Below are 24,544 nucleotides of genomic sequence, written 5' to 3' on the forward strand. Positions count from 1 at the left end.
TGATTCGCTTCAGGAGGCCTTTATTAACCCCCGAGCCGTGTGGAATACTTTCATAATACCTTCAAATTTTGGGCTGCCATTCACCGCCATTATAAAGCTTGGAAGAGCCAGGATATGTTTTTAATATAACTCCCGATTGTATTCGTCTGAAAGAAGAATGTCATATACACCTAGGATGGCTTGAGGCTGAGTAAATCATGGGGTACTTTTATTTTTGGGTGAACTATCCCTTTAAAGATTGAAATGTCAGAATATATATTGGAAATAGTAGAAATGTTGTTCCATATTAATGTGTAGTGTAAATGTTTATTTCCTGGCTTTTCTAGTTTGGCTTCTCTAACATGGAACTCATGCCCGCTAACTCTTTCTCAAGCCCCTTGTTGACGTCACTGATGTGATGTTTTCTTTCTTGAATCCTTACTATGAGACTGTATATGTTCTCCACAATCTTCTGGTCTTGATCTGCAGATTTCTAAAATAAAAGACTCCTGATTAGTTCATTCACTGTAAAGGAAAGTTTACCAAAACATCAAGGTCAGAAAGGACTTTTCAATAGCCACAAAATAACACGTCAGTTTAAAGGAACATTCCAGCATCTGTCGCCATCATTCAGTTTACAAGAAAGCTTAAAAGCAGGAATGCACAGCTCTTCCATTAGACTTTCACTGCAAAGTGCATTACTTTAAACACAATTGAGTATTTTTGTAACAAATTCAAGGACAAGTCGAGCAATGGTCGACAGCATGCTGTTGATTGAGGTTTATTTGTATACTTTGCTCTTTGCTTGTACCTCAGTAAGCACCATATCTGTGGTCCAGGTCTCTATTAGACTCTCTGGGGATAGAAAAGAGACATGATTGGTTCTGGATCATTATACTAAGAGCACAATACTTTAAAATGGTAAGTGATTGTCAAAAGACTCACTAAAGAGGGACTGATTTTCCTCTGTCATCCACTTGACCTCCTGCATATACTTTTCCTTGTCTTTCTCTGTATCCAATATTTCCTCCTTCATTTGTTCAATGAGCTGCAAGTACAGAGCTGTTAGAAAGCACTGTTGAAAAACATCTCTCAAGCGATGTGCTAATGTGTCTGTGCTGATTAGTGTGAGTTTTCACCACATGCAGACGACTGTTTTCCATCTCAACTTGCTCAAGCATGACCCTTTTCTCATAGATGCTTTTTTCGACTGCATTGATCCCTGCAGCGTTAGCAGTTAACGTCTCCATATGCTTGGCCCTCAAAGTCACCAATTCTTTCTTCAGATCATCCTACATGACAGCAAACATACAAATAGACTCTAAAGGTGATGATACATGGGGCAACTTTTTGAGCAATGTTGCTGTCAACGGGCAACAGGATGAGACACAGGGTCCAGACAGATCTAAAGTGTCCAGATAGAAATTTGTTGACCATTATCAATGGGAAAGCGCCCAAGCAACATCGCAAAAAAAATTTGCCCTGTGTATTATCACTTTAAGGCTACGTCTATGTACACTAATCCGGATACACGCTTGATATTTTTCCTCTAGGCTTTGGCCTCCCGCACACTGAGATGCCATTTTTGTCTTGTGAAAACTTTTTGAAGATGCTTTCCCAAGTGTTTAGTCATGTGACGCACACCGATAGATATCTATATTTATACAAGTATGTGCCTGCTATGTGCTATTTACTTTCACAGTGTTGCTAAAGATACACGTTTCTTTGTACAGTCTTCATATTACATTTCTGCAAAGATGACAGAAAATGTATCCTCAATTGCTGTCTGCGCTAAAGCATGAGAGCAATTCCGTTTTAGACAATACATGGAGTGCCGATTGATTGCGACCTAAACACATCAGTATGATATTTTGCTAATAATTCACGGCGTGAATGAATAGCGTGAGAGAGGATACAGTCCAAGGTATGAAGGCATCAAGGCACATCTGAATCAAATGTTAGCTTCACTTCCTGTCTCCTGAGATAACTTATTCTGATTGATTTTGAAAGCAGCATAGATATATCCTTCGCTGCCTTAGTCCTGTGAAAAAATAAAGATGGCATCTGAAAGTTGCGGTTGGTGATCAGTTAAGTAAATGCACGTTTTTGACCAACGTTTTCCACTTTTGATGTAATTTTTCGAGAAATTACTAGTAAATAAATACTCGCTTAGTTATCACCAAAGCTCTCTCTAATTTGTTGTAGATCATTAAACCGTTATGCAGCCTCAGAGGTCTGTCCGAAATCAGTTTTGTGAGGTACCTTCACATGCAAAACATTGCCTGCAAAGTCATTGCCTGATAGGGCAGTGAAGCAACACAGTCATTATATCTGGTCTCTTGGTCTCTTAATATCTCAGTGAGATTTTATTACGTTTTATGCATGAGCAGTAAGACGATTTGTGAGTCTTCTTACATTTTACATTCTTACATTTTACATTCTTACATTCTTACATTTTACATTCTTACATTTTATGCTGCGCCAATCTGTTCGCCCATGGGCGTGCTGGTCTGAAAACGAGGTGTGTTTAGGTGCATTGTTGACGCGTTGCTATTTTGAGGAAACTGAAAATGACTGCGCCATTGATCAACAAAAACCTGGTCTAAAGTCAAGAGCGCAGTATTTTTTGTGTTATTTAAAGGGTGCGTTAGTAATATGTGCCTATAGGAGGGTGCACAACGCACATACACTCCGCTTATTACACACACAGGAAGCAGCAGCACACAAACACTTTTAAATATTAAAAATAAAAAGATTCCTCTCTGGAGAAGCGTCTTTCCGCTCGCAAATTCCGCCATTTAAATAGCGAATCTGCCATGGTGCTAGCACAACTGGCTTTTAAAGGGAATGGGAGATGAGACTCTGATTGGTTTATTGCACGTTACGCCTAAAACACACCCATGACTCATTATTAAGAGACTAGGTACAACTCTTTTGGACCATGCGCCTGGCGCACCGACTGTTTTTTCCAATCTAGCAAAAGTGGATTAGGACACGCCCTAAGTGCACCTGCGCCATGTGCTTTAGACCATGCTCTCAAATTGCTAAAACAGGGCCCTATGTCTATGAATTCAGACATACTACTCGAGTCACATACTGTTTCTCGCCTACTATATAGTATGGAAGGCAGCAGCGTCAGTGTGGAAGAGACACTTTTGAAAAACACTTTAAAGCACCAGAGTGGTCAGACCGAAAACGCCATTTTCAAATCTATCCGGATTAATGTAGACACACCTAAAACCATCAGGTACTATAGCATACAATTAGAAAATGTGAAATGCTGAATAAATATTAACCTTTGGTTGAAGGAGAGCCGCAGTCTGCTTTGTGACCTCCTGAATAGAGAGCTCAAGACGTTTCTTTTGGGTTTCCAACTCTGATTAAAGGGAAAAAAATACAAAATTTGACAATGCAAAACCCACAAAACAACCAATTTACTGTGCTATGGTAATATCTATTCTTTCTCATTTCAATAATTTTTAAGAATGACCCAGTATTGTAAATAATATCTCATAAAGAAACTGACATTTGAAACACAACACTAGCTGAGAAACAACAGGTGGCTGGTTCGTGACGCCATAGTTCAGTGCAGTGTTGAGCTACATGAGAAGAATAGAAATTAAGCCTGTACCTGTTATTTGGTTCTTTAAAGTCTGATGTTTGAGATGGTCAATGTCTAACTGAGACTCCACTGTCTCTAATATCGACTCCTGGATCTCAAGCTCCTGCTCTTTCTCCAAAAGAACTTGAGCGATTGATTCCGCATCCCTCTTTTGAATCACAAGACATACATTTTTAGTTTGCAGATGCAGTTATGCATGCTCAGCTAAACCACATCAAGCTTAAAATGTTTTATTGAGTTTATAATAAGTATACGAATATGGATTTTTCTCTAGTACAGTAAGCTGTAGAATTTCAGACTGGTAGTTAATTTCCATTTGTTTTCCCTCTTCTTCAATGTTGGCCAGCTCTTCTGTAAGATCCTCTATCACTGCATTCAATAATATATGGTCTTGGAGTTTCTTCACCTACAAAAACAACAGCATGTCTTAGATACAATGATGTCTCTTTGTATTGCCACCACTACTGACTAATAATTCTGACAGACCTCTTCAAGTAGCTCTGCATTTCTCTTCTCTGTTTGTTCGATCGATGCATTCATCTCCCTTACATACTCCACGTGTTCCTCTTTAAGAGTTTTGAAAGATTTACATATTTTCTCTCTCTCAGCTTCAATTTCTGCCCTGGGTACAAATATGTTAATGTCATAATAATGACCATGTTAACTTTTTCCCCCCTATGGACGAAATTTCAGGCAATATATTTTTTTCACTGTTATATGGTACGGGGCGCTATTAGGCATCTTCTGAAAGAGTACAGAATCTCCAGATCAAAACACAGCCGAAGAAAAAACAGAAACAAGCAATAGAAGCATTGCTTTGAGCAAAACAATAAAAAAGTAATTCATTAAAAAATTGTTATACATATATATTATAATATTAAAATAACATGTTAGACCGACCTGCCCATGTTCTGTTTGGCCAATTGACCTTCCTGTTCCTCCTGTGTTTTTCTGAACATATCTGCACTGATTCTGAGAGACAACCATTCAAATAACGGTATGAAACAATTTAATGTCAATTTAACATGTTAATATTTCATTTAGTTGTAATGTAGTAAGACAAAACCATTAAACAAAAGACAGAGCCATACATGTTAGCGTCATGAAGCTGTCTCATCTCTTCTTTCATGTTTTTGATTTCAAATCTACATTTGGCAATAGATATTATGTCTTCATCATGCCTCAGTTTATTCTCCTCTAACCTGGAACAAAATGATCATTTTAAATATATACACTTCAAGTTAGTCATCATGCAAGAAAAGAAAAAGTACTAAAGAGACGAATGTACCGTTTGGACAGACTGCGTTTTTCAGCAATCATGTCATCTTCCTTTTTCCTCTGAGTGCTGAAGATGTCTGACAGTTTAGCGTTGGGCTCTGATAAAGCACTTTTCACTTTCTCTTCTTCCTTTATCTCATTTTCAATCTGAGGAGAAATCCCAGCTCCTTACTGTGTCTCAGACCCAGGTTAAAAATGTAACTCTGTAATTCTCTACGGATGGCTTAGATGGGCAATCCAAGTCACCTAAATGTACTATAGTAAAGGAATTTTATTTACATGAAAAATATTATATATTAAAATAATATATCATTAAAATATACACTATATTGCCAAAAGTATTGGGACACCCCTCCAAATCATTGAATTCAGGTGTTCCAATCACTTCCATGGGCATGCAGACGCTTCTACAAACATTTGTGAAAGAATGGGTCGCTCTCAGGAGCTCAGTGAATTCAAGTGGGTACCGTGATAGGTTGCCACCCATGCAATAAGTCCATTTGTGAAATTTCCTCACTACTAAATATTCCACAGTCAACTGTTAGTGGTATTATAACAAAGTGGAAGCAATTGGGAACAACAGCAACTCAACCACAAACTGGTAGGCCACATACAATTACAGAGCGGGGTCAATAACTACAGACCTCCAAACTCCATGTGGCCTTCAGATTAGCTCAAGAACCGTGCATAGAGAGCTTCATGGAATGGGTTTCCATGGCCGAGCAGGAACTGCAAATCACCCTTCTCTGTCTGGCAATCCGATGGACAAGTCTGGGTTTGGCTTAAAGTTTGGTGGAGGGGGGATTATGGTGTGGGGTTGTTTTTCAGGGGTTGGTCTTGGCCCCTTAATTCCAGTGAAAGAACTCTTAATGCTTCAGCATACCAATACATTTTGGACAATTTCATGCTCCCAACTTTGTGGGAACAGTTTGGGGATGGCCCCTTCCTGTTCCATCATGACTGCGCAGCAGTGCACAAAGCAAGGTCCATAAAGACATGGATGAGCGAGTTTGGTGTGGAGGAACTTGACTGGCCTGTACAGAGTCCTGACCTCAACCCAATAGAACAACTTTGGGATGAATTAGAGCGGAGACTGCGAGCCAGGCCTTCTCGTCCAACATCAGTGCCTGACCTCACAAATGTGCTTCAGGAAGAATGGTCAAAAATTCCCAGAAACACACTCCTAACCCTTGTGGAAAGCCTTCCCAGAAGAGTTGAAGCTGTTACAGCTGCAAAGGGTGGGCAAACTCCATATTAAACCCTACGGATTAAGAATGGGATGCCATTAAAGTTCATGTGCATGTAAAGGCAGGCGTCCCAAAACTTGTGGCAATATAGTGTATATTTCACTCAAACACCCCATCACTAAAATATCAGTTGTTTTACTGTAATACAGTAATGAAAACCATCTTATTCAGATTTTTGTTGAAAATTTGGTACTTGTGATCCATATACAATATAGGACCTGCTGCAGTATTTCAGTCTCTTAAAACATTGGGCCATTTTAAAATGCTTACCGTGAAAAACACTTAAAGTGCATTAATGTATGCTACTAAAATCTACACACCTTGATGCATACTATATATAGACGAGCAGATGATCCCAGAATATGAAAGCATCAGTTAAATGGCTGTTTTTTCTTTATAATGGTTTTCTATGGAAAAATACTTAACAAGAAACTGTGTGTTGCTTTTATATTCAGAGTTCATCTGCTTGTCCTTACATAGTATGCTTCATCAATATAGTGTATATTGAATTTGGTATTTTAATATCACAGTCTTACAACATTATATAGTACAAAAATGACTAGCAGGCAATGGAGGAAAGCTTTGTTTTGCCCTCCAGGTGGCGTTCCTGGGTGACGTCACGTGAATACTTAAGGCTACAAAGGAACTGTTTTGCAAGTTTCATTCATAATGTTTCCACCTTTTACCAAATATAAAATTTTGGGTAACTGTTGTTTTAGTGTTGTTTACTGTGTTGGGAAGGTTACTTTGGAAATGTGATAGGTTACAGATTACAAGTTACCCTATTAAAATGTAAAAGTAGTGTAACTTTTTCAATTACTTTATTAAAGTAATGTAACTGATTACATTTGATTACTTTCTAAATTTCTAACGAATGTTTTCAACTGTTAATCATTTTCAAACATTTAAATCAAGCAGGGTTAACCTTACAGTAGGAGTAAATACTGATCACTGTCAGACTTTCAAAATCCTTCATCACTTGAATTGATTATAATAATTTAATTTTAAAGCACATCCACCACAAAATCTGACTTTAGCACCTCGTTTTTCTTTGAGATCGTTCTGAGGTTAAATACAGATTTCTGGATGAAATCATTTTTACATTTCCAGAACTGGAATGCATTTTTATCGCTCGCCATTGTGGCAACTCTCAGACAGCTTGTAGCCTAAAGCTTTCAGCTGCAATGTGGACGGATGTAATTGGCAGACGCGGTGTGTTGCAAATTCAAACAAGAGAACCAATCAAAAGCATCAGAATAGCATAGCTTTACTAAACAGCATTTAAATGGCAGGAGGCATCGTGCACATCAAAAAAAGGCAAAGCAACAAATTAATATTATTCAACATATTCTAGCATTTTACAGACTTTACCCCCTCGTTAACATTTTCATAAGTAATTGCAATTTAATTACACTTTTTTTTTCTCAGTAACGTAATGGAATACAGTTAAATTTATTTTTATTAAATTACGTAACGCAGTTACATAACTTGTTACTCCCCAACACTGGTTGTTTATATACTATTATAGTATTTATTAATATTTGGAATTTGCTTCAATTTTAATGTTAAAGTTTAAGTAATTTTGTTACATGCTTTAATCTTTAGTTTTTATTTCTATTTAGCTTTATTTTTTTATAATTTTAGTACAACATTTTTGTCTGGCTATCACCAGGCCAAGCTTAATTTAAGATTGAACATTGGTCTGGGGAGTCTGCTATGTATTTTCTACTGCACAAGAGGCGTGATAAACGAGCATAATTCAAATGACTCTGTACGCAATTGGATAGTCCTTCAACCAATCAGACCACAAGAGGCGTGATCAACGAGCATAATTCAAATGACTCTGTACGCAATTGGATAGTCCTTCAACCAATCAGACCACAAGAGGCGTGATCGACGGGCAACGACCCACCGCTTCTCTATCCATCATCGTGCAAAACCCTCCAAGCGCACCAGGTGGATAAAAGTGCAAAAGTGTAACAGAAGCAGTTGAAATTAATGTACAGGTTTCCGGAATGAGTTGCAGGGCGAAATCAAATCGCCGGCAGATCAGGCTGGGTTTACCCAGTCTAACAACATTTCACATTTTAAAAAGTTTCTTTTTATATATTTATATTTTATTCTATTTAAGCTTTTTTTCAATTAACAACGTTTTAGTTTTAGTTAACAATAGTACACTGACAGCCTCTTGTACCAATATTGGCGTATACCATAGATAGATGGATAGACAGATGGACGGTCATATATCCAGACCAGACGCACACCTTTTGACAGCTTGAACTATATAACATCTAAGGGCAGTCCAACACTCAGCTGTATTAAAGGTCATCTATGCACAATGTGTCTTTGAAGGAAAGCATTTTAAAAGCTCAATGTGATGGCTGCTCAGCGGGACTAGCCAGAGGCAGGAAATCGATGCTTCAGATCTGACATCTAAAGACTGAGATTTGAGGGTTTTGATCCCTTTCCGAAAAGAGTACATTAAACACGGAGCAGCCATTTGTTTAGTGTCAGGAGTTTCACAAAGATGTCCGCCTCGTCTTACCTCTATCATCTGCTCCTGAATGGCCTGAACTTTCTGTTCAAATGCTTCTGCCAGTTCAAGCTGTTCTCGCTCAAGTAACTCTCTGTTGATTATGAATAACAAAGCTGATTTCTGTTGACCAGAGCTGAAGAAAACAGAAAAAGGCAACTGTTTTGCAGTGCAAGTTACTTTTGTTGATCAAGTTCTTCTGTCTTACTGATCTCCTCATGAAGCCATTCTTTGCACTTCATTTTAGATGCAGTCAGTCTAGCGATGTTTTTCTTCAATTCTGAGATATACTGAAACCAGATGAATGAATAAAGCATGCCATACATACCAACATTATTGTAATATTGTTTTGACACTTTACAATGTGTTTAGGTGCCTACTTCTTCACACTGTGTGGCTGTCTCCTCCTTGTCTTGGAGTTCTGATGTAATGATATCCAGCTCCCTGCGTGTTTCTGCATTGATTTTTCTTTGTCCTTTAATCTTAAGAACAGTTTCCTCTATCTAAACAGGGAAAATATGAATTAAATCAAAGCTTTTGATTTGAGTAAAAAGCTATCCTGTTTGAAAAAAAAAAATGCTCAGACTACCTGCTTTCCCACAGCGCATTTGCTTTTAACAAATGTTTTCCTCTTCTGAATCATGTTTTCTTTCAGGTCCCGTTGGGCTGTTTCCACCTGGACAATTTTATCCTTCGATGATTGGATTTCATTCTGTTTTTCCGTAAGCAGTATCTGTGCACCCGCTTTCTTTGACAGCTGCTGATTCATCTGATCAACAGCATCTTCATAGTTTTCTTTAATGTTTTCTCTCTCCCGACTGAAATTTAATGACATAAGGGAATAGGTAAACATGCATTTTATTATTTAGTTTATTATTTTTAATGCTAAAGTGTGTCATCTTTCTACAGCACCAAACAAAATAGCAAACATAATGACTGTTTTCAATTGGTCAGACAAAAAAAAAAAAAAGATATCCCCGCCTTGAACTCATGCCCTCATGTGTGTTCGACTTAATGTGGCGCTTTACAGACCTTTCAGCTTCTGACCTGAAGCAGTGCATGCTGGTTAGCATGTTGGATAGACTATCCCGGATAGTTCACCCAAAAACGAAAATTCTGTCATCATTCACCTTCAAGTTGTTTTAAACCTGTATGAATTTCTCTCTTTTGCTAAACACAAAAGAAGATATTTTGACGACCCTTACGAACAGAAGTTTATTCAAGTGTTCTATTAGTACACTTATTTTAAACTAAAACAAAGAAAGTATACTTTCAGCCTATTTTTTATATACTTCTTAGAAATATACTTAAAATTGCTCTTAACTTAAAGGAACACTCCACTTTTTTTGAAAATAGGCTCATTTTACAAGTCCCCTAGAGTAAATAGTTGAGTTTTACCATTTTTGAATCCATTCAGCCGATCTTTGTATCTGGCGGTAGCACTTTTAATATAGCTTAGCAAACATCATTGATTCTGATCAGTCCATTAGCATTTCATTCAAAAAATGACCAAAGACACTTTCAATATATTTCCCATTTAAAACTTGACTCTCCTAGTTACATCGTGTGCTAAGACCAACTGAAAATGAAAAGTTGCGATTTTCTACACCTATATGGCTAGGAACTACTTTCTCATTCCTGCGTAATAGTCGCGGATCTTCGCGGCCGTACCATGGCTGCAGCAGCGCAATGATATTACGCAGCGCCTGAAAGTAGCCCCCAGCTAGGTAACATTCAATGTGATCACTAAGTCACTGTCACTAAGTTTGTGTAGTTGCAGAGAATGTTTCAGGCTTGCAGCCGACAAATTGTGTTGTGGATTTACCTGTGTGATTAGCCATGGTTCTGTGTGTTGTAAAGGGCTGTGATAGTAAGTCGAAGGTGTATACTACCACCATGTTTCTGAGCTGGAGCCTTCTCTAGACGATTGTCACAGGCTCTGGACTGGTCACTCGTCACTGGGCTCTGGACGGAGACAGGGGACGTCACTGGGCTCTGGACGGAGACAGGTTACACTGGTTTTTGGGGCTGAGGACCAGAGAAGGGAAGCTGATTTCAATGCTGCCTAGATGGATGTACATGCTGGATCCCTCACCTTTGCCCCCAGGTCCTTGCTGTTCGATTTATATTTCCGGGCCCTTGGAAACAAGGATGGCCAAGAGGGGATACGTACCCATTGGAGAGGCATGTGGTCACCACGGCAGGGATGGTCCCAGTGGAATGGCATGTGGAGGGTTCAGGTGTTGGGTGAGCTGGAAAGTCCGCCAGCTTGCGGGTATGGACTGGATGATGTTTGGAAGTGTCCTCATTTACAGAATCAACAACAAAATCAGAGCCATTTAGGTTGAGGACATAATTAATAAAGTCTGCTATAGACCAAGAGCAAACATGAGGTGACAGGAGCTGAACAAATAAATCATCATCCAGTCCATCCTGAAAACACGCATTAACCATGGGTTCTTTCCAGCTCACCAAGCACTTCCATACTATGGAAGTCAATGGACCCATAAACTGTTTGGTTACCCATATTCTTCAAACAATCTTCTTCTTTGCTCAGTAGGATAAAGAAATTCATACCGGTTTGGAACAACTTAAAGGTGGGTAAATGATGACAGCATTAAAGAGTCTGAGGATGACAGCATCCTCAGACTGTGACATATATGCCATCAAAGTAACACGAGCGATATGAAAGCAACCGGCTGGCTCATTCTGCACAGATTCTCCAGAGCAGCTGCACGAGCTCTGAAGACAACACAGCTGTTTATTCTGATATATTCAGCTCAGCTGATGCTCACAAATGTGTGTTTTTATAACAGTTTCTCTTTTCATGTAACCATAATGTTATATTGTGTCATGTCAAAATAAAACTGATACAAATGACCACTTTATTGGTATTTAAATAGCATAGGGCGGCTTATGTTGAACTTTATTCTTGTATTATATATGGTGCTTAAGCATAAAGCTACTGAATGAACAGTGTTTCTGTTGCTTCATAAAAATATCCGAATCGGCTGTGTATTTGACAAATATTGGATTTAATCCACTACATCTGTGAACACTGCGTATGCGCCACTACGGAAAGCAGAAAGTGTCTGACTTCATGTCTCTGTTTTTAACTCCAACCCCGACTGCAAGCAGCAAATCTCACAGCCGAACACACCTATTGCTTTTTACAAGAAAGTTAATGTTGAAGAAATGTTACACACTTCAGCTTTAATTAGTATGGTGTAGCTAATGGTACAAATAATGTGAACTGCATTTCCCATGATCTCCATGGGTCAACGTGTGTGAAGACTCACATCAGAATAGCATTTTCTTGTTCAAGGTGTTGTTGCTTCTCCTCAATGGATTGTATGTCTTCTAATACAGATTTCAGCTCAGATTGAAGTTGATTCAACACTGCATCATTGCGTTCTCTAGCAGCAGTTACACAAGCTTCAAAAAACAACAACAAACTACTTTAGTAAGTTACCTGAGCAGTTTCCCATCCCCAACCATGAGTTGTTGCCAGAGATGCCACCGCATTTTGACTTTTAAATGATTTGACAAAGATTTGTGGATGAACTCACCTGATATTTCACTATTGATTTCATCCTGCAGGTTCACTGTTCGATGTCGAAGCTTGCTCGTCTCAATGGTTTCAACCTCAAGTTTCTCACGTGCAGTTTTTCTAGATGATTCCTAAATAAGATTGCCACAGTGATTTGAACACATACATTGATCATTCCTGTCATGCAGTATCATCTAAATTTGGTAATAACAGGGTGGAAACTGATACTGAGGTTGGAATATTTATTAATACATTTCAAATTTCTTCATGTTAGAAGCTAGTGGATGGCACTCAAAATGGCAACATTATAAAACTAGGCATGAAATTATTTGAATTCACCTATATTAATTTTGACAAAAGAAAACTAAATTAGGAATTTACTCATTTATATATGTTTACCCTTACAAAAATAAGCATACTTCAAGTCCATTTTATTAAGTATAGATAAGTAAAATTCAAGTATAGTTTTCAAGAATACTTTATTTAGTAAGTATGCTAATATCAAAGTACTACTAGTATACTTCTAAGTGTACTGTTTCAATACTACTTGGGACTAAATTGGTCCACTTTTTAGTATATACTACACTTTTAAGTATAGCCTACTTTAAGTGTAAAAGTAGTAAACTTTGAGTAGCCTACACAACTAGCCTAGTTTACAACTAACTTTTTAATTTGTAATGCAACTAGGCCTATACTACAAGTGAATTTACAGGTAACGTTATACTGATAGTTTATTCGTCAAATTGTAGCACATTTTTTAGTTTATGAAATTATACTTTGCAATATAGGCCACTCTTAGTAAACTACTAGTTTAGTAGTTTTATACTGCAAGTATAAATATAGGCCTACCTTTAACTGTACTTACTTAAGTGCAATTCTAAGTATATTTCTGATGAGTAGCTACATAAAGTATATTTCCGAGAAGAAGCCTTTCTTATTTTTTTGGTTAAAAGAAGTATAGGCCACTAATAGCACACTTGAATAAACTTATTTTTTGCAAGGGAAGAAAATGATTACAGGACATTAAAATGTACAGCATAACAGAAATGACACATTGGATATGTAACGTTAGCCTCCTGAATAATGATATTGACCCTTTTTTGAAAACCATAGTAAAGAATGGATCAGTTTCAGATGATGTGATTCAGTTAAATATTTGTAGTAAATACCAGCTCTTTAATGGCTTCAGCTGTCTCACTCAGGTGGTGACTTGCTTCTTGACTAAATGAAACCCCTTCTTCCCTCAGTCGTGTATCTGTAAGGTGTAAATGAATCCACATTATTTTACAGATAAATTAGACTCGATTTTTAAAAACGGGCATATTGAAATAACAGGGCATAAGTTACTGAAATTGGTGTGGTCGAAGCGATCCTAGTAACGTTATTTGCCACTATTGGCATATGAATGTGCGCGTAAAAAGACTTTTCCCCCTTACAAATTCAAATTCTTACCTAACTCGCCCAAATGTTCTAAGGCAATTCTTACAGCTGGGAAATCCGGTACCAAACAAGACGCCATGTTATTAAATATTATTTTATCTTTAAACGGGGAAAAGGACGACTTAAGCGATAGGCAGAAGATGCACGAGTTGAAAACAGCAGTTTGACTCGTTCATCTGTGTACTGGACGCGTCGGCATGACGACCGTCAGTCGCAACGCGAGACCGCATGTAGGAGGATTATGAAGTAAGCAGATCTTAAAAAAAGTCTTGCCCTGTTGTCAGGTGTCCTACATGAAATCTCGTTACTCTTCATTATTTATTTATTTGAAGGATTTACATCCCACATGAAAAAATACTATAGTATATTATAGGAGGCTATATTATAGTAAAATTACAGTACAATTACACTATAGCCTAGTGTTTTTGAACCATACTATAGTAAAGATACTACAGTAAATTGTAGTATATTATAGTATTTACTACACGTTGTTAATTTACTGTAGTAGGCTATGGTACGGTTCAAAAACACTATAGTATTTACTAGAATAATTTTACTACTATAGTATTTTTTCATGTGGGATTGTTCAGTTTGTAGCTTCTTTTTTATTTTGTTATTTGTTGCAAAGTAAGCTGTTTTTAATCAGTATTTTTGTCTTATTCTCTTTAAAAAGATTTTTTTTGAGGATTACCATAATGTCGTAGAGGAGTGACATAACACTTAATAAAAAATATACTATAGCCTACCATGTTTCTACCAAAATATTCTTGTGTCATTCCGTCAACTCAACCAGAGATCCCCAGCTAATTTTTTTTTAATTATGTTAATTTTTTTTTCTCTGTATAAAGACAAACATCAATAGTAATGAAAGCCAAAATATTAAATGTCACATACAGTATAGCCTATTACTGAGTAGGCCTAATCCAGAATTTTTTAGAGCAGGGGTCAAAATGAAATTGTGTGAGATTGGTAAATCTAAAATCTGTTGATTTAGAAATCTTTATTTCATTATATGCCAACAGTGACAGTTCAAAAACAGGAAAAAGGCAAAAGCAGTTCTTTTTTTTTTTACCTCAAGTTTGCATGCCTGTAACCCAAGAAGTATTAAAGATAATATCCTTTTTAGATTCTGGTTCAACTTTCCTTTTAGTATCTTCATTTTAAAGGCCCCAAATGGTTCAACCCAGAAATATTAGGATCTTTTAGAGAACAGGCATGACAACTTTGGAAAAAGAATATGTATGGCATTCAGACAGGTAGCCTATATTATGCGTTGACAGAAGAAAACATGACATACATTTCTAGTTTCAACATTATTTGTTGTTCAGATATTCCTCTTAAAAAAAAAAAATCAGCTGTATGCAGTTACCCACATGTGGTTTTTGATCACTGAATATGTGTACAGTTTACTCATAGAGCCACATTAAGATTTCCATATCTCTGGGATTGAACCATATAGGGCCTTTAAAATGAAGATACCAAAAGAAAAAGTCTAAATCTAAAAGGATTTTGAGATACATTTAATACTTCTTGAGTTACAGGCATGCAAACGAACAGTCTTCGTTGGCATATAGCTAATGAAACAAAGATTGCTAAAGTAAACAGATTTTAATTATAGACTTACCAATCTCTGTGTAAAAACAAAATAATGATGCTGCCATCTTTCTAAAGTCATTTTTACACCTCTCTAATTTGGCTCCAAATCTCTGGTGAAAATTTCATTTTGACCCTCCTCTACAAAATAATGGATTACAGTAATAATATTTATCTTTGAAATTTAATATTTTGGCTTTCATCACTATTTATGTTTGTACAGAAAAAAATATGAACAGGGAAGTTTCCAAAATGTGGTTGATTTGACACAGAACTACCTACCGTATGTTGCTATTGTAAAATCCATCTATTGTTCTGTCATTCAAACCATACACAGACTTTTAGTTTGGCTGAAACTATGGTTACTATGGTAGCCTACATTTTTGTTTTTTTGTTGTGGAAGCTGGTCAGGATATCAGGCAAAGAGCCATCATTGATATGATTGCTAATCTTTTGTATTACAGCAAAGACAGGAAGGGCTTTGATGGTTCACAGAAGTAGCTGAAGCAGTGCTTCTTCTGAGGGCCTGTCTGAACCTGATACCCTTTTACAATCTTCTGAGACAGTGAAAGGAAAGAAGGGAGTTTGATGTGGTTCACCAACTCTCAGAGAGGCTGTCCTTTTTAAAATGTCCATTAGAGAGCACTGTTGGTCCATGCAAAACAGCAGACAGTGAGCCCAATATCCCTGACTTGAAATGCAATTAGAATGGACTGGAACTGCAGTGTTGCTATTGATTTCCTTACCACAGCATCTAAAAAATATTGTGTGTATGTTTTATTTCTTTTCACAATATATGGAGTTTCTGTCTCTGTGCAAGGCTGTGGGTACTATGAGTCTATGAGTACATACGCTCAGGCCAGAATACTATCAGCAAAATCTATTAAGCATACACCTATAATTGATTTTCACAAGATAATGTTTGTATTAGTGCTGAGATGGCAATCCACAAGTAGCTACCACAGTCTCGACCAAGCAGTGCCGGCCTTACCTAAAAAGTGATATAAGCAGTTGCATAGGTCCCCCGTGGCCACCAGGGGGCCCCACGCAAGGCGTTAAAGGGTCAGTTCACCCAAAAATGAAAATTAGCCCATGATTTACTCACATTCAAGGCATCCGAGGTGTATATGACATTCTTCATTCATACAAATAAAAACGGAGTTATATAAAAAAAAGTCCTGGCTAATCCAAGCATTATAATGGCAGCGAATTGTTGCCTCGTTTATGAAGTCCATAGAAGTGCATCTATCCATAATATAACTGCTCCAGGGGGTTAATAAAGGCCTTCTAAAGTGAAGTGGCATGTTTGTGTAAAAAAAAATATACATATTTAAAACTTTATAGACTAAAATAACTAACTTCAGTAGGCTAATGCGTGGTAATAAGTTTGATAAAATTGACTTGCTTAATGTTTGAAAATGAAGAGGCGGCGACACTCAATCTGTTGCAGAGAAAAGTAAAATAGGGTGTTACATTTTAAAAATATATTGCTAAAACGGCGGTTGCTGCATCATGTCTTATTGGTTTAATTCGGCATTCACAAGTACTTTGAAGACGATGTGCCACGGTATAACGGCTTTCAAATTTTTGTATTCGCTTTAGTGTTTATCAAACCGCTCCAAATATTAAATAGGTTTACTTAAATACTTTTCAAACATGTGTTTTTACAGTTATTAAGTTATTTGCATTTTTATCCTGACTAAAACATGCCAGCTCAGAACAGTAGCCTGTTTATGAATTGTTATAATTATTATTAATAGGCTATACTCTAAATGGTGCTATATGACACTAAAAGTGGTTCATTGCTCGTAATCATAGGGGAACCATTTTTGGTGCTATATAGCCCCATTTCTTAACAGGTTCTGTATATGGTAGCGGCGCTATATAGCACCTCAGTCATCCCAAAGAACAGGTGAAGAACCGCTTTTAGTGCTATATAGCACCATTTTTTTTAGAGTGTACTATTCTCTATTGTAATTTTAATAACCCATTGGCTGGTGTTTTTGCTTTATTAAAACATTGATTCACTAAATGTTGATATCTTTAAAATTTTCAAAAATCATACAAGATATAAGATAAATATGCAAACAAGATATCTTCATATTATATCTTGAAAGATAAATATATTAAGTAAGACAATTTGGTCAAACTTTACAATAAGGTGTCAGTGTAGGATGTGTACGTTGGAATGGGTTGGGGTGGTTAGGTGAAACTAGCTGGCTAGTCTGGCTGAATGAGATTGCACTCTTTTCATCTTTCCCAGTCTGAATGTGAGTGCTCCCTGCCAATGCAGTTGAACTGGGAATCGCTCCAAGCGGAGTGATTTTAATTGGACAGAGGTTCAGTAGCCAACATAGTGATGTGGGCAGCCGAGTGAAGGGAAGAGCCGAGGCTCATAGTTTAGTTTGTGATGGGAGCTGCTAACTGTCTGCCGCCTCTTCACAGCTAGTAGCCTCTTAGGAGAACTTTAACAGGGATCACTGAGGTCTTGAGTAAAGCTCTTTAAAACACAGACTCGTTATAAAGCCTATCTGGTGGAACACATCACATCTTCCTTTTTGATTCGGACTCCAGTGGTCACAGAAAGCCTCCAAAGGGCCACAACCTATAATTTCTGACAGCTGCAACAGTGGCAAAAAGGACCAGGCCTGCTTCCAGCTTTTTTATTTCATTGGTTCAAGCACATCAACACATATCTCAAATTACAGTCATCCCTCCACATGCTTGTTCAGGTAGGCCTTTGCTATGCTGTTAGGATTGTGTGTGTCCTTCCCTTCTGTCCTTGTATACAACGCTGGGGTGCCACATCCAGGCCAAAGAGTGTTGGGTATCACACATGGCTGTCTCCTGTGTTGTTTGCAGACAGGCCCATTATGGGGCTTGATTGTGCATAATGGAACAGGTAGTGCTGTTGCACTGTTAAAGTACTTGGCTTTGCTTCAGACCAGGGTCGTGTTACGATTCACGTTCATAATTGATCTGATTCAAGGTCAAAAGCCACTCCAATGGTAGGACATCTAACATACCAGTACTTGAAGTGGGTTTAATGTTTCTCATTCCGGAAGTAAGCAGAGGATTCTTTTCCAAAATTGCTGGTCTTAATATTGTTTTGTGAAAAATCAGCAGTTCTTGTTGGATGAGGAAATAGGGAAAAATAGATTATGGTGTAATGGGGCCTGGTACAGTATGATGGTAGAGCAGACTGTATTAAAACGCATGACTCATATTGCATAATCACTTTATTCAGTATTACACATTCTGTCTTTATAAAAGCATTTCGATTATCTTGAATCAGCATGCAAACAGTCGCATAAAGTAATTTATGAAACAGTTTTTTTCAGTCATTTCTGATTAGAATGATTTTTTAAATTTCCTCCTGAGTAAACTGTATGCAAAATTGCACTTTCAAGTATATTGTTTTTGTCAACATAAATATCAGCATTCTTTAAATACTGTACACTTTATTGGTATATAATGTAAAATATTTATTATGCTCACCACCAAGGATAAAGAACAGTAGCACTGTGAAAAATGATTACAATTTTAAACAACATTTCTATGTTAATGCATTTTAAAATGTAATTAATTTCTGTGCTGGAAAGCTGAATTTTCAGCCGTCACTGTCAAGCTCGGTTGCAATAAAGATTGCATTATTCCATTCAAACTCAAAACAAAACACAGGACTCCAAACACGAACAGAACAACTTTATACTGTGAAGAAAAAGGACTATGAACCGAAACACAGAGCTTTAAATACGCAACGAAACAGAACAGGTGCCAAACTTAATCAATCAATGAGCCATAGAAACCACAGAAACTAAGGCCGAGTTCAGACTGCCTGATTTTAGCCCTGATTTTGACTCGCTGAAAGGTTTTGTGAAATCGCAGACAAATGCCCGAAATCATAGGCAAATCGGTGCTCATGCTCGTGAGTGACAATAACGCAGTGTGAATGATCAAAAGACGCAATCAAAAAGACTCGCCGATGAGTTGCCGACGCCCGTGAGATATTTGGCATGCTTAATATCTGGACCTGTCTGCGATTCAAAATCCTGCAGTATAAAATGTGTTCTGACTGAAAATTACATCTCCGGTGACCTACAGCCAATGAGAGAGCAAGATACAGGGCAGCGGGAAGTATTTTAATAGATATATTTACAATTCTATCAAACAGAAACAAACCACAAACATTGGCTTGATTTATTTACCTCAAACTCTCTTTGCAAAACGCAACCCTTGCTCCCTGTGTCTCCCCTACCATTTCCTCCACCAATAATCTTTTTTCTTTTTCTCCTTTTTGCTGCAAATCAGCGCACAGACAATTTGGATCGCAAGTTTCTGCACTGCAGTCTATATTCTTAATTACAATTCCAGTCTCGCACGAGAACTCCAGTCTGACGCACGTGTGATCTCGCGTTGTTTCCTTCTCACTTCTCGCATGTGTTGGGTTGTGATACGTAGTTTGCGGACGGGACAGCGCAATCAGCGATTCTTCCTCTTTTAAAGTCATGCAATGTGAAACGCCCTGTCGCCGATATATCGTGCAGTGTGAAAACAGCAGCAACTGAACGCTGGCCCAGATAGTCATGCAGTGTGAAAATAGCAGTGATCCAATGAGTTTGAAAATTGCGCAGTCTAAACTGCATAAAGCCGCTTTTCCACCAAAATCACTCGAAACAGTTTGTCCCAGGAACTTTTTTCCCCCCAGACCTGTTGCTGTCTGCGTTTCCATCGTCGTCTAAAGTACCCTGAAGATTAGGCAAATTAGTCCGGTGACATAGGACTGTGTGTGACTTTCCAGTTCCCGCTGGATTTCGTCCTCTGCATATAAGCTTAAAGGAACACTCCACTTTTTTTTGAAAATAGGCTCATTTTACAAGTCCCCTAGAGTTAAATAGTTGAGTTTTACCGTTTTTGAATCCATTCAGCCGATCTTTGTATCTGGCGGTAGCACTTTTAGCATAGCTTAGCATACATCATTGATTTTGATCGGTCCATTAGCATCTCATTCAAAAAATGACCAAAGACACTTTCAATATTTTTCCTATTTAAAACTTGACTCTTCTACAGTTACATCGTGTGCTAAGACCAACTGAAAATGAAAAGTTGCGATTTTCTACACGGCTAGGAACTATCACATTCCTGCGTAATAGTCGCGGATCTTCGCGGCCGTACCATGGCTGCAGCAGCGCAATGATTCGTTGGTATTCTGTGAAACATGGTGGTAGTATACACCTTCGACTTACTATCACAGCCCTTTACAACACACAGAACCATGGCTAATCACACAGGTAAATCCACAACACAATTTGTCGGCTGCAAGCCTGAAACTTTCTCTGCAACTACAAGAACTTAGTGCCAGTCACATTGAAAGTTACCTAGCTGGGGGCTACTTTCAGGCGCTGTTTAATATTGCGCTGCTGCAGCCATGGTACGGCCGCAAAGATCCGCGACTATTACGCAGGAATGAGAAAGTAGTTCCTAGCCATATAGGTGTAGAAAATCGCAACTTTTCATTTTCAGTTGGTCTTAGCACACGATCTAACTGTAGAAGAGTCAAGTTTTAAATAGGAAAAATATTGAAAGTGCCTTTGGTCATTTTTTGAATAAGATGCTAATGGACTGTTTAGAATCAATGATGTTTGCTAAGCTATATTAAAAGTGCTACCGCCAGATACAAAGATCGGCTGAATGGATTCAAAAACGGTAAAATTCAACTATATAACTCTAGGGGACTTGTAAAATGAGCCTATTTTCAAAAAAAGTGGAGTGTTCCTTTAATAAAGCGGAGTGTTCCTTTAATAAAGCCTTGTCGTCGGTCCATCAGCCGTACAACTCTTACTGCATGCACGGCAACACACTTTTAAAATGGTGGTTGAAATAAAATGTTGCGTGAGTCAACCAATGAGCATGTTCAAAGCGCACTTTGAATCCCAGTTGCATTTTCTGGGCCCCAAAACCAAAGTTTTTAGTTGAAAATGTGTCAAAAGATACCCAAAACAGACACAGATTACCTGTAACAGTCACATGATCCTTCAGAAATCATTGATTTGCTTGTTGAGGTGCTCAGGTAGCATTTCTTATTATTAATGTTAAAAAAGCTAAGCTGCTTCATAATTTTGTGCATTGTTTCAGGGTCTTTGATAGATCCAAAATTCAAATGAACAGCGTTAAAAAAACAAACACTTTTGTAACATTAGAAATGGCTTTACTGTCATTTTTGATTGATTTAATCTGTCCTTGCTGAAGAAAAGTATACTTAAAAAAAAAAAACAGTTTAGAATGTTAGTGTGTGTTTATACACCTAATAATATTTAATAAATATTTTTAAATATATTTCACAGAATGCACTTGAACCAAACAACAAAGCATATAAAGCAATAAATAAAACAAAACACCCAAGATTGATGTGTCTTTTGCGTTGCAGGTCACCCTGTTCCTCTTCCTGTCATTCCAATTCATATTCCAATTCAACATCCAGTGGGGCATTGAATTCAAATGTATACCCATGGATCGAAAGAAAGACATTTCTTAAAATCTGAATTTTGCCCAGCCCCATTGTGCCCAATGTGCATTGCATTGTAGCTGACACTCTATTATATGTGACTGATGTGAATAAAAGATTACAACACGACCACGTCTCTGATGCAGATAGTACAGAGAGCTGAGACTGTACAGGGATCTTGAGCTGTCATTGTTTCCCCATCTGCTGTGCCTCGGTGCTGCAGGCAAATTAGAAAACCCTTCCCTCTCCGTATAGACTATCTATACAGCTATTAAAATGAGATACATAATAAGATTTTAGGGAAGGAATGGTTGTTGAAATCAGATATTGGGTGAAAGGATGTGTGGAAAGGTTATGTATACTAATATGAAACCATTACGATAGGACTAATTACACAGAACTAGGATGCTTAAAACACATGGCATGCGAAGATGTGTTGGGAACACAGAAGTGTTTGCCAATAAACTGTTTGCTTCAGTAATTTCTATTGCTCCACAGATGGGTTCAAACAATTAGCATAAATGTCAGTGCAGCAGGTGAGCAGGTGTTTTCTTCACTGTGCTCTGTGCTGGAGACCTCCTGGGTCTTGACAGCTCTCAGATGCCAGATTACTCTTTAAAAGTGTTTTTAAAACTACTGTATATTGTTGTTTTATCAATATTAGCACTTTAAAGGCTTCCTTTATCAAGAACACAGATTAATGCAGCATGTGCACCTGCCATTTGAATACTGAACTTTCTACAGCTGTCTGAAATGTCAAGTTTCTTAATTGTGCAGCTGTAGCAATTAATATTTTTCATCAACAAACCTAAAAGGGTTCAATAATATAGCTATATTTGGTAAGACTTTATTTTGTTTGTAGTCACGCGTTATCCCAAGTACTTGCTATAGGCTAGTAATAACAGTAAATTATGCATAATTACTAGTAACTAACCCAAACTAACTATAGTAAGTACATGTAGTTAATTAATTTTACTCAGTACTCATTTGAATAAGTACAATGTAACTGTCACCTTAAAATAAAGTGTAACCAAATGGCCCCATTTTAACGATCCAAGCGCATGGTTTAAAGCGCACGATGCAAGTACACATAAGGAGTGTTCAAATTCCCTTTTGCTTGTTTAACGACGGGAAAAATGGTCAGCGTGCCCGGAGCATGGTCTAAAAGGGTAACGTGCTAATGCAGAGTCTCATCTCCCATTCCCTTTTAAAGCCAGCTGTGCTCGCGCCATGGCGGATTCGCAATTTACATGACGGAATTTGTTAGCGGAAAAACTGAATGATTCTCTAGCGAGGAAACGGATCTGCTCGTCCAATGACGTCTGCCTGCTCGTCCAATGACGTCTGCTTTCTCGTCATTACTGCAAATAGGTAGGCTGTGTGTGTGTGTAATAAGCATAGTAGCATAGTAGTGTGTAATAAGCATATTATTAACTCGCTCTTTAAAAAACTTTTAAAAAAAAATATTGCACCATTGACTTTAGACCAGGTTTTTGTTGGTCAATGGCGCAGTCGTTTTCAGTGGTCTCAAAATAGCAACGTGCCAAAAATGCGCCTGAACACACCTGAACACACCTCATTTTCAGACCAGCACGCCCATGGGCGCACAAATGGGCACAAATACATTGCTATTTAAACATCGTGGCACAGTACGTGAAAATGTTAACTGCGTCAGGCTGAAGCTAGCAAAAAACACATGAATAGTTAAGATACATGCATGTACATTAATTGATACTTCGAAAGTTATCTGTAATATTTTCGAGCAGGATAAGCAATATAGAAATCGTTAAGATGGGAGTGTCTACTATACACTACCGACACAGGTAACTAACTCGAAATATATTTCTTTATGTACGTAATTGTAACGAATGTCCACTGTAAGCAAGTTGCTGAACCCAAGTGTAGTTTTTATTAACTTAAATCTTAACATAAATCAAAATTCAAAACATGGAACAAAGACATGGTGTGGCTAAACATAGGACTCACCAACAGCAGGTTACAACATCAATACTAGACAACGACCGTGACAAACATGAGGGCTTAAATACACAAGGACTGATGACAAGACAAGGGACACCTGTGAACACTGATTAAACAATGAACCAATGACATGACACAAGAACACATGAGGGCATGGGAGTCACCAGGAAGTGCATGACAGAGAACATGACCAACTCAGAAACACGACAGTGAACATGACATTGAACATGATAAACTAAAAACATGAAACATGAACATGAAACAACACCAAAACACCCCGTGACATCATTGTGCATGAGCATACAGTATATCTGGGATTATTAACATAATTGTTTTTATTTTTTATATTAGGCTACAATGCATACAATACCCTATTACTAAATTGCACTAGCCTATATTATATTAACAATGTTTACCATGCATCATCTTGCTCGGAGTAACAATAAATGCTTGGAAATGAAGCTTCATGTCTTTAAATCCATATGCAATCAGCATCATTTCTCTGAATAGCCTAAGTTGTGAAACGTGTAAGCCTATATTATTTTCCAATTTCTTTTTGTTGACCAACATCCACTTCAGACTGTTGGAGATCTTGGAAATTATCCATAAAAAGCTCAAATTCAGCTCAAATTCTATGGCTTTTTACGAGCATGGCAGTTTGCATTTGAATTCAGTTTTATTTTTTATATATTGTTGAGCTAATTATTCATGTAGCCAATGTTTAAGTCGTCATATTTACTGCTTCAAAATACATGCCGATAACGAAAACATTGTTGAATAAGTTACAGTTACTGTACGATTAAACACAGTATTAGCC

The 24,544-nt window shown here is 37.6% G+C and overlaps 1 protein-coding gene across 1 annotated transcript; it reads right to left on the bottom strand.

The window, feature by feature from the left end:
• Positions 1-322: 322 nt before the first annotated feature.
• On the bottom strand, positions 323-13,728 carry ccdc175 (coiled-coil domain containing 175; the record flags this gene model as incomplete). The annotated part of the gene is made up of 19 exons (XM_079832763.1): positions 323-472; positions 791-834; positions 925-1,027; positions 1,119-1,271; positions 3,276-3,355; positions 3,611-3,749; positions 3,879-4,007; positions 4,088-4,223; positions 4,502-4,573; positions 4,693-4,803; positions 4,890-5,026; positions 8,672-8,753; positions 8,840-8,949; positions 9,040-9,162; positions 9,249-9,477; positions 10,833-11,028; positions 12,229-12,340; positions 13,379-13,464; positions 13,662-13,728. 19 exons carry the CDS (start codon positions 13,726-13,728, stop codon positions 323-325), a joined length of 2,259 nt encoding a protein of 752 aa, XP_079688889.1.
• Between the last annotated feature and the right edge of the window lie 10,816 nt (positions 13,729-24,544).

The sequence above is a fragment of the Gobio gobio genome, assembly GCF_949357685.1.
Source record: "Gobio gobio genome assembly, chromosome: 13".
Lineage (NCBI taxonomy): Eukaryota > Metazoa > Chordata > Actinopteri > Cypriniformes > Gobionidae > Gobio > Gobio gobio.